The sequence below is a fragment of the Ochotona princeps genome, chromosome 2 (assembly GCF_030435755.1).
Source record: "Ochotona princeps isolate mOchPri1 chromosome 2, mOchPri1.hap1, whole genome shotgun sequence".
In the NCBI taxonomy this organism is placed as follows: Eukaryota; Metazoa; Chordata; class Mammalia; order Lagomorpha; family Ochotonidae; genus Ochotona; species Ochotona princeps.
Genome location: NC_080833.1, coordinates 110,127,551 through 110,136,905, shown reverse-complemented (window position 1 = coordinate 110,136,905; position 9,355 = coordinate 110,127,551). Strand labels below are relative to the sequence as shown.

At 54.9% G+C, this 9,355-nt stretch overlaps 2 protein-coding genes across 2 annotated transcripts; one reads left to right on the top strand and one right to left on the bottom strand.

Annotated features, from left to right (window-relative positions):
• The first annotated feature begins 281 nt into the window (after window positions 1-281).
• Window positions 282-3,429, top strand: GLMP (glycosylated lysosomal membrane protein). Its single transcript, XM_004589226.4, has 6 exons — window positions 282-431; window positions 868-1,125; window positions 1,314-1,514; window positions 1,626-1,844; window positions 2,337-2,593; window positions 2,721-3,429. The coding sequence occupies exons 1-6, from the start codon at window positions 312-314 to the stop codon at window positions 2,884-2,886; spliced, it is 1,221 nt and encodes a 406-aa protein (XP_004589283.4). The 5' UTR covers window positions 282-311; the 3' UTR covers window positions 2,887-3,429.
• Window positions 3,430-3,841: 412 nt separating this feature from the next.
• Window positions 3,842-9,285, bottom strand: TMEM79 (transmembrane protein 79). Its single transcript, XM_004589034.2, has 3 exons — window positions 8,419-9,285; window positions 8,032-8,245; window positions 3,842-4,659 (listed from the first exon to the last, which is right to left on the bottom strand). Exons 1-3 carry the CDS (start codon window positions 9,185-9,187, stop codon window positions 4,446-4,448), a joined length of 1,197 nt encoding a protein of 398 aa, XP_004589091.2. The 5' UTR covers window positions 9,188-9,285; the 3' UTR covers window positions 3,842-4,445.
• Window positions 9,286-9,355: the final 70 nt, after the last annotated feature.

The window sequence follows — 9,355 nt, the reverse complement described above, 5'->3', positions numbered from 1 at the left end:
TATTATAAAAAATAAAAATAATTTAAAAAAAGAAAATGGAAGAAAGATTTCCCATCCACCATTTCTTTCCCTAAGTGCCCATTGCAGCTGAGCTTGGGCCAGGCGGAAATCAGGAATAGAATACCCAACCCAGATATTTTAGCTGTCACCTGCTGCCTCCCAGTCTTTGTGATTCTAAACCAGAATCTGGATTAAAACATGCTGTCTCTTTAAGATCTGCTGTGGTTGCCCCGCCCTAGGAAGGAAGGGGAGGTCAGCTGAATTCAAGTCATGTGACTGGGGAGCCTTCCACCAGCTGAAGTTGGTGCTGCATGTGCGGCTGTAGTGAACCGGGTTGGGGCTGGGGACATTGTGCCCCCGGCCCCATGCTCCTCTTGGGTCTACTTCTGTTCTCAGCCCCGTTCCGCCTGTTAGGGGAAGAGACTCGACTGGTAAGGGCTCTGGGACGAAGGCAATGGAGCTTTCAGGAAATGCCTCCCTTGCAGGGTGACTGGAATCTGGGGCAACCACCGGATGGGAGTGGGAAGGGTGGCTGCGAAGGGAAGGGCTCTTTAGTCCGGGAAATAGGGTAGTCAGGGCTCCATGGAACAGGATTGTGAGGTAGCCTGAGACCTGACTCAGCCCTGGGTGCCCCAGGTGCAGATGAGCACTGGGCTTTTGTTGACTCCCTGCTGTGCCCTTACCTCCTCCCCACTACCATGGGGCAGTCCTGGTTCTGCCCCTCTGCCCTTGCACCCTGGGGTCCCCTTGGCTCCCATGCATTCCTCTTGGCTGGGCCCCAGAGTCCCACACTTGCTAAGGTCCCCTCAGGCCTTTCCTTTGCCTGTGACTCCTGTCTCTCCCACCCTCCCCTATTCCTTGCATCAGGTGTCTCTCGAGGTCATCCCTGACCATTCAGGCCCCCCCGAAAACCTGCTTCACATCCGGGCAGTGGGCGCCAACTCCACACTGCACTATGTGTGGAGCAGTCTGGGCCCGCCGGCCGTGGTTCTGGTGGCCACGAACACCCCCGACAGCCTGCTGAGCGTCAACTGGAGCCTGCTGCTCTCCTCTGAGCCTTATGGCGGCCTGGTGGTGCTCCCTAAGGACAGCATTCAGTTCTCTTCTGCTGTTGTCTTTACACGGGTGAGCAGCTGGCCAGGGAGGAGGGAAGATAACCGAGGAGTGCGTTCAGCCCAAGTTAGATTGGGGGCTGGTGGGCTGGTGGGCAGGGTCAACTCTATTGGGAGGGTCTGCAGCAGGTGGAGAGTGGGCAGGGGTGACTCAGGACAAAGCTAGACCTGAGGCAAGCCCGGATCCATCCCCTTCCCCAGCTGCTTGAATTTGACAGCACGAATATGTCTGACGCGACAGCAGAGCCCCCTGGAAGACCTTATCCTCCCTACTCCTTGGCTGAGTTCTCCTGGGATAGCATCAACAACACGCTGGATCTTGCCACTCTGAGCGCTACGTTTCAAGGCCGTCCCACGCATGACCCCACCAAGGCCTTTGCCAATGGCAGTCTGACCTTCAGGGTAAGGGTGTGGGGGATCCACAAGGAACTCAAAAGGCTGGTATATGTAGGGTAGGGGCTAAGGTCGGGGGTAGCCCTTGAGCACTCATCCATTTGCTTCCTTCCTTCCTAGGTTCAGGCCTTCTCCAGATCCGGCCGGCCAACCCAACCCCCTCGTCTCCTGCACACAGCGGACACCTGCCAGCTAGAGGTGGCGCTGGATGGGGCCTCTCCCCGGGGAAACCATTCTCTGTTTGGGTTGGAGGTCGTCACTTTGGGGCCGGCCCCTGACTGCCCCACAATGAAGGAACAACACTCCATTGACGATGAATATGCACCTGCTGTCTTCCAGGTCAGGCTCCCATGGACAGGCCTGGGGAACCTGGGTGGAACCCTGTGAGGGCCTCAGAAAAGTGCTCATTTACCATTTGGCAATACTTCTCCTTTAAGTGCTGGGCTCTGTGCGCAGGAGCCACCTGTCTCCGCCCTCCCAGGACATAGGACAAAAGGCAGGGCAGTATGACTCACGCTTTGGCAGACAGGGGATATGCAAGGGCCAGGAGGCCCAGAGGAGGGTGCTGAGTGCTGACTTGCCAGACTGGAAAAAGGGTTCAGGACTCTTCAAGGTGAAGTCCCTCTTTCTGTATGGGGGTGAGGTGGCAAGGCAGTGGAGGCCCCCATGCAAGCAGGCCTGGGACTCAGGATTCCTGCTGCCCCTAACGTGTTGCCGGTCACAAGCTAGAGGCTGGGAGGGGCTGGGAAGGAGGAGGAGGAGGAGGAGGAGGAGAGGAGCTGGGCGCACGTTGCTCCTCACCCTGCCATGTCTGTCTGCCTTTTTCCGCAGCTGAACCAGCTGCTATGGGGCGCTGCCCCATCAGCCTTCGTGCAGTGGCGCCCAGTGGCTTTCTCCCAGAAGCACGGGGGTCGGGAATCCTCCCTGCCATGCCAGGCGTCCCCTCTTCACTCCACCTTGGCATACTCACTCCCTCAGTCACCCATTGTCCGAGCTTTCTTCGGGTCCCAGAACAACTTTTGTGCCTTCAACCTGACATTCGGGGCTTCCACAGGTCCTGGCTACTGGGACCAAAACTACCTCAGCTGGTGAGAGCCAGGGCATGGACCCCGGGGCTGAGGGTGGTGGGGAGGACATTGCAGAGGAGGAATGCCAAGCCTCCCAGGCTCCTCTCCTGCACTTGCTTAGTCCTCCCTTTCTCTCTGCTTGATCTAGGTCGATGCTCCTGGGTGTGGGCACCCCTCCAGTGGACACTTTGTCTCCTCTAGTCCTGGGCATCATGGTCGTGGCCCTGGGTGCCCCCTGGCTCCTGCTGCTGGGGGGACTGGTGATTCTGTTACTGCACCACAAGCGGTATTCCAAATACCAGTCCTTAAACTGAGGCCCACTCTCCACAAGGAGGGTTGTTGGCAAGTGCTTCTCCTGCCCCATTGTGCTTTGGATCTCTGGAGCTGAAGAGTCAACATCCCCACCTGGCCCTTCTCTCCCATCTCGCTTCTCCGCAGAACAAGCAGAGACCAACCTGAACCTCTGGGACCGCTAGTGGTAGGGGTGGGCAGGGCTTCCTTCCTACCTTGGAATGGGGTCAAAGGCAGTTATGTCAAAGGGAAGCTCACCCTTGGCGGTACCTCCCTTCCTGTCACCCCCATTCCTCTCTTATGGGACTCAACAGGACTGAGCAAAAGGCCTTTTAAAAGGGCTGGCTAGGACCTGGCATGGTAGCCTAGTGGCTAAAGTCCTCACCTGGAACGTGCCAGGATCCCATATGGGCGCCGGTTCTAATCCCAGCAGCTCCACTTCCCATCCAGCTCCCTGCTTGTGGCCTGGGAAAGCAGTTGAGGACGTCCCAAAGCTTTGGGACCCTGCATCCACATGGGAGACCTGGAGGAAGTTCCTGGCTCCCGGCTTTGGATCAACGCAGCAGCCGTTGCGGTCATTTGGGGAGTGAATCATCAGACGGAAGATCTTCCTCTCTGTGTCTCCTCCTCTCTGTATATCTGATTTTGTAATAAAAATAAATAAATCTTTAAAAAAAAAGCGGGGGGCGGGGGCTGACTGCCCTGCAAGGCATAAAAATAGAAATATTTTTCCACAGGGTCCCAGTCTCACTGTGTGAGTGCTGTCCAGCTGGGTTGAGGACTGAGCCAGGGCACAGGAGGGCTTAGAAGGCAGCTTCTGTTTGAGACCCGGTTTCCTCCCTGGACTTCATCCTCTCCCTCACTGTGGGGCCAACCCCTTATCAACCTCCTTCTGTTGCTGCTTGGGGCTAAGAGGTTTCCGTTTTAGGAGGTGCAGCCTGAATCCAAAGAGAAAGCCACTGGGGGCAAACGAGAAGAGCCAATGCAAACTATAGTAGCACTTTATTGTTACATTGTATCACCCACACATACACTGGATGGACAGCGGCCACTGTGCCATGCAAGCAGGCCCCAGACACCATGTGCTCATACACATACATGCAACACACACACACACCCCTGAACCTCTTGGGAGACAGAACTCCCTGTCTGTCCTCCCCGCATACAGGAGAGGTGGGAAATTCTAGGGGCCCATAAAGGTTGGAAGGGAGGAGGCAGTTGTTTTGGACTGGGGCAGCTGCAAGCGGTTTCCACAGAGGCTAAATAGTCCAAAAGGCTGGTCTTGGAGGATCCCGAACCCAGTTTCCCCAGAACAACAGTCTTGATTTGATCTCATGCTCAGCCACCTGCCTTTGGGCATGGGCAGTATTTCCAGTTTTTTCAAGGCCCCATCCCCGCCGAGATAGGTGAAACAGGGGCTTTGGCCTTGCCCCGCGACGGCGGCAGAGTTCTGCAAAGCAGTGAACCCGCGAGGGAGGTTGACTGCTCAGGCCCTGGGTCCCTCCGAAGGTGAAGAGCAGCACCCGCTCTGACCAATGGTCAGCGCTGGGGTCGAAGTCCAGGCGCGCACCCCAGGGACGGCTCAGCCCCATGGGCGGGGTCTGTGCTCGGCTGCCGAGCGGGCGTGGTCCGGGTAGTCGAGGCGGCTTTCCGAGGCAGTGAGCATACGCTCCGGCTCCACTGCGAACATGTAGTAGAGGTTCCACACCAGCATGCACAGCAACGGCAGGAAGGTGAGGCCGTAGCCGAAACCGCGGAAGGAACGGCCCACGGCGAAGGTCAGCCAGTAAATCAACCTGTGATGATGGAGAAAAACCCTGTGCTATTCTCGAGGGAAGAGTAGCTGCCCGCTGGCACCAAGACTGGGCAGTGTGCAAGGCAAGGCCTGTGCCCTTGGCTGGGACTTTTAGCTACCACCAGCCGGGCTTTGTGCACTTCCTGCTCGCCAGGCAGGGTGATAATCAATGAAAGTGCACGGATTGATCGTGTCTTCCCCACACTCCTCGGAGATGAGTGTACCAGTCCCCCCCCTTTATGTATTTACCTTTCAAGTTGTAAGTGAAACTTTTTTTTTTTTTGAGAGCCTTCGGCCCAGCAGTTAAGACACCCTTCTCCCTTACAGCAGTGTCTTGATTGCACCCTAATCCCAGTTTCCTGCCAGTGGTACTCTAAAAGGCTGGGGATGGGTGACGGCTCAACGATCTGCCACCTCTGTGGGAGACCTCAGTGGAGTTCCTGACTCCTAGCTTTGACCTGTGGCAATTGGAGCGTGAGCCAGCGAATGGAAGCTAAGCGCTCGCATTCCACACCCACCCTAATTTCTCAAATAATTAATTTTTTTGAGTGGACCTTACACATAACTCAAAGGTCAATAAGGTAAGAGCTTCCTGGCCCGATTCCATCCTGTTCTTCCCCATCTCCATCCTAGGCATCCAGTACTAGGGATTTTATGCACTGATTTTTTTGCATAGATAAACAAAACTTTTTTGTTTGTTGATTTTTTCCCCCATTTGATAATATTCTATCTTGGAGATAATTTCATGTCAGTTTATAAACAGTTGCCTCATTCTCTGATAGCTGCAATGTGGTTCTGTTGCATTGGATTCCAAAGGGGGCTAAGTCAGACCAACCAAAGTCACACACCTGGGACACAGCAAAGCCATGCTTTGATGAACCCAAGCCTGCTCATCAGCCTCTCTCGGGCTAATTTAGAAGGAATGAGTTAGGAAACCAGCTCCAAGAGGGAATGAGGAGTCAGCATTGTGGCATAGCAAGTAAAGCTGCTGCCTGCAACATCATTATCCTAAATGGGTACTGGTTTGAATCCCTGGCTGCTTCTGTTCCCATCCAGCTCCCTGCTAATGACCTGGGAAAGCAGTGGAGGATGGGTCCAGTGCTTGGGCTCCTGCACCTACATAAAACACCCAGGAAAAGACTCCTGGGGGCCAGCATGGTAGCCTAGTGGCTGGGGTCCTCACCTTGAACGTGCCAGGACCCATATGGGCACCAATTCGTGTCCTGGCTGGCGCTGCCCATCCAGCTACCTAATAGTGGCCTGGGAAAGTAGGAGAGGATGGCCCAAAGCCTTGGAACCCTGCACCCGCATGAGAGACCCAGAAGAGGTTCCTGGCTCCTAGTTTCAAATCAGTGCAGCTCCAGCTGCTGCAGCTGATGAGGAGTGAATCATTGGTTGAAAAATCTTCCTCTCTTTCTCATCGCATCTTTCCTGGCAGGGAGCCAGGTGGGGAGTGACACAGCTGGGACATGAATAGGTGCCTATATGGGATCCCAGCATGTGCAAGGCGAGGATTTAGCCACTGAGCCATGGTGCCGGGCTAAGTGTTACTGTTTGAGGAAGCACCGTGAAGAAAACCCTTGAATCCTCCCAATTTCATCATAGAAACATGAAATGGGAAGTCTGGGGTTGGCACAGTGGCTTGACAGATGAATCCTCCACCTGCCAGTGTTGGCATCCCATGTGGGTGTCGGTTCATGTCCCGGCTGCTCTACTTCCCATCCAGCTTTCTGCTTGTGGCCTGGGAAGACTGTAGAGGACAGCCCAAAGCCTTGGGACCCTACACCCACATAGGAGATCTGGAGAAGGCCCCTGGCTTTAGCTCAGCTCTGGCCACTGTGGCCACTTGGGGAGTGAACCAGGAGATAGCAGATCTCATTCCCTCTCTTTATAACTTTGAGTTTCCAAGTAAAAATAAGTAAATCTTAAAAAAATAATAAAGTAAAATGGGAAATCTCAACCACTGAGTTCCCTTTGGCTCCTGGGTGATTCTTTTAGCTGAAGATAACATCTACTTGGTATCAGTGTTCCCCCAGGCTTATGAATGGGAGGTTAGATGATGTAGGAGGAACGTATTGGGAAACCTATGGGGAGAAATGCAAGGTTGCATGGCAGGCAAGAAGCTTGTAGGCCAGCTGACCACAAAGCAGTCATCAGAAGTCCCAGGAAGTCCAGCTGCAGCTCAGTGGGCATCTCTAGGCTGTGAGAGCTACCTGAAATCCTGTACTGAGAATAGCAAGAGGAAATTTAGTTGGGGGCTGAGGGGAATTCAACAAGCTGCATTTGAGTTTGGAACTTCAAGTTCACATGAAAAATAAATCCTGAGAATTCCAGGCAAAAGCAAGCTTTGACTCGAAGGAGAGTAATGAGGCTGCCACAGGGGCCAAGGTGACCCCGGTGAGCATGACCAGGATGGCACCCTTGCTGCTGCCTGTGGCTTACTAGCAGGATTTCCTGCCCAGCTGAGGGGGCCAGGACAATGAAGGGTGCAGGGCCACGTAGCAAAGTAGAGATGGTGGGTGGGGAAACCTGACAGATGTCATCAAATATTGGAATCTGTCCTGGGCAGATCTGGAGAGCAATCGAAGTCAGGACAGAAGTTCTAACACAGTATGAAAAATAATGTCCTAATAACTAAGCAGTTTAAGAAGTAAAACCTAGAGGGGGACCCTGGCACGATGGCTCAATTGACTAATCCTCCTTTCACAAGCACTGGGTGCCAGCTCATGTCCCAGCTGCTCCACTTCCCATCCAGTTCCCAGTTCCCTGCTTATGGTCTGGGAAAGCAATGGAAGATGGCCCAAGACCTTGGGACCTTGCACCCACATGAGAGACCTAGAACAAATGCCTGGCTCCTGGTTCCTGGTTTTGGAACAGTTCAGCTCTGGCTGTTGTGGCCATTTGCAGAGTGAACCAGTAGATGGAGAATCTTTCTCTCCGTGTCTCCTTTTCTTTGCAGATCTGTCTTTCCAATAAAAATAAATAAATTTTAAAAAATGGAGCGTTTGATCACAGGGCATATTCAGCTGGAAGCTAAAAAAAAAAAAAAAAAAACACACACACACACACAAGAACAACAACAAAAACACTGGACCCAAGTCCCAGGGAGGAGTGGCTACACCGGGTACCCCAATCTCTGACACTTGAAAGCCTTCTAGTCCTGTGCTGGTAAGTTGTTTCTGAAATCAGCTTCCTACTGGAAGCCGGAGGAGCCGACCACCTCATCCAGGTGAGGACAATGCAAGAGAGGATTGTAGCCTCATCTCTCCAGGCATATGTCTAGGCTAATTCAGAGTCAGATGCACAGGGGCCTAGGTCTGCTGCATGACTTCCCCCTTACACGCACACACACACAACTCCTGCCCCAACTCACCGAGAGATGGCAAAGAGGCCTGTGAGCAGAGGCAGCAGCTTGAGGGTGTCCTGGGGCAGGTAGGTGGACAGCACAGCCAGGTTGAAGAAGTACAGGATAAAGAGTTGGACAGACTGGGCCACGTAGCGCCGGTGAATCTCCACCTCCCGCCGCGGCTCCCCGAAGGGCCGCAGGGCAGAAAAGCATAACAGGCTCAGCCCGTATACCAGGAGCCCTGGGTAGGGATGGGAAACGCACAGGGGTCAGAAGAGGCAGGTACCAGTGCCTGGGCAAAGAGGTCCTAACAAGTGGGCGAGGCCCTAGTGGGACCAGTCTGAATGAGAGTGCGTTTTCAAGTCTATTTCCTGGGTACCCCCCTCTTCTTCTCTCTGGTCCCCTGGGACTCACCCAGTACGATGGGGAAGGTGGCAAAGACCCCACAGCGCAGCGTATAGATCAGGCGGGAACTCATGGTAGGCAGCCGTGGGGCATCGAAGGGCAGAAAAGCGTAGGCTCCGTACAGCAGGCAGGGGAAGAGGATGAGGGCGGCTCCCACTGAGGCCACGGCCCTCAGTCCCTCGCGGCCACCACAGCCCCCGCAGCCTGCACAGGACCGGCTAGGTGGTTTGACTACCGCCTCAGCCCACCTGCACTCTGGGGGATCAGGGTGGGGAAGCCGGGTAGCGGGCAGCAAAGCTCGGCGTTCCCCCTCCGCTGCCTCACAGTGCACAATGAGATCTTCCTGGGGCCGCCTCTCGATGCACTGCAGATCGATGGGCACGAAGGCCCGGGCTGCCTTGGCAGGCAGCGGATTGGCATCATCCTCGGGCAGCTCCTCAGGTTTGATAGGTGGCTCTGACTCCAGAGGTTCCAACTGTATGTCCCTCCAGCCTGGAGGATCCGGGAAAGGGGCACAGGGATGGGGCTCGGTACCCCAGGGCAAGGTGGCAGCCTCGCTCACGGTGCTATCGAGACCATCCTCAGCTGCTTCCTTGGTTGTGGGAGACCCCACTGATAACTCCCCCTGAAGAGACCCAATTCCAGGAAGGTGGGACTCGGTCCCACCTTCACCTTCTGGCTGCCGGCCATTAGGAAGCAGGTCCTGGGGGGGTGGGTTCTTCTCAGGGGCCTCGGGCAGCTTCACTTCCAGCAGGGCCAGGGTCTCAGGCTCGGTCATGCTGGAGCTTCCACACTGGGGGTGGGCGTCCAGTCTAAGGTCCTGTCATCCTGTGTGAGTGGGAGGGGGTGCAGAGAGGAGTTTCATGAGATTCCCCTGGGCCGGGGCCCCTTCTGGCACCTTAGGGAGAACGTGGCTCAGAGGAGGGTGTTGAAACCGAGGAAGGTG

Bases quoted from the DNA above. Each gene is read 5' to 3' on its own strand.
- GLMP (XM_004589226.4), top strand. From the start codon at position 312: ATGTGCGGCTGTAGTGAACCGGGTTGGGGCTGGGGACATTGTGCCCCC. The intron at 432-867 runs GTAAGGGCTCTG...TCCTTGCATCAG, and splicing joins TAGGGGAAGAGACTCGACTG to GTGTCTCTCGAGGTCATCCC. The intron at 1,126-1,313 runs GTGAGCAGCTGG...CCCCTTCCCCAG, and splicing joins CTGCTGTTGTCTTTACACGG to CTGCTTGAATTTGACAGCAC.
- TMEM79 (XM_004589034.2), bottom strand. From the start codon at position 9,187: ATGACCGAGCCTGAGACCCTGGCCCTGCTGGAAGTGAAGCTGCCCGAG. The intron at 8,246-8,418 runs GTGAGTCCCAGG...ATCCCTACCCAG, and splicing joins CACCTTCCCCATCGTACTGG to GGCTCCTGGTATACGGGCTG. The intron at 4,660-8,031 runs GTGAGTTGGGGC...CCATCATCACAG, and splicing joins GGCCTCTTTGCCATCTCTCG to GTTGATTTACTGGCTGACCT.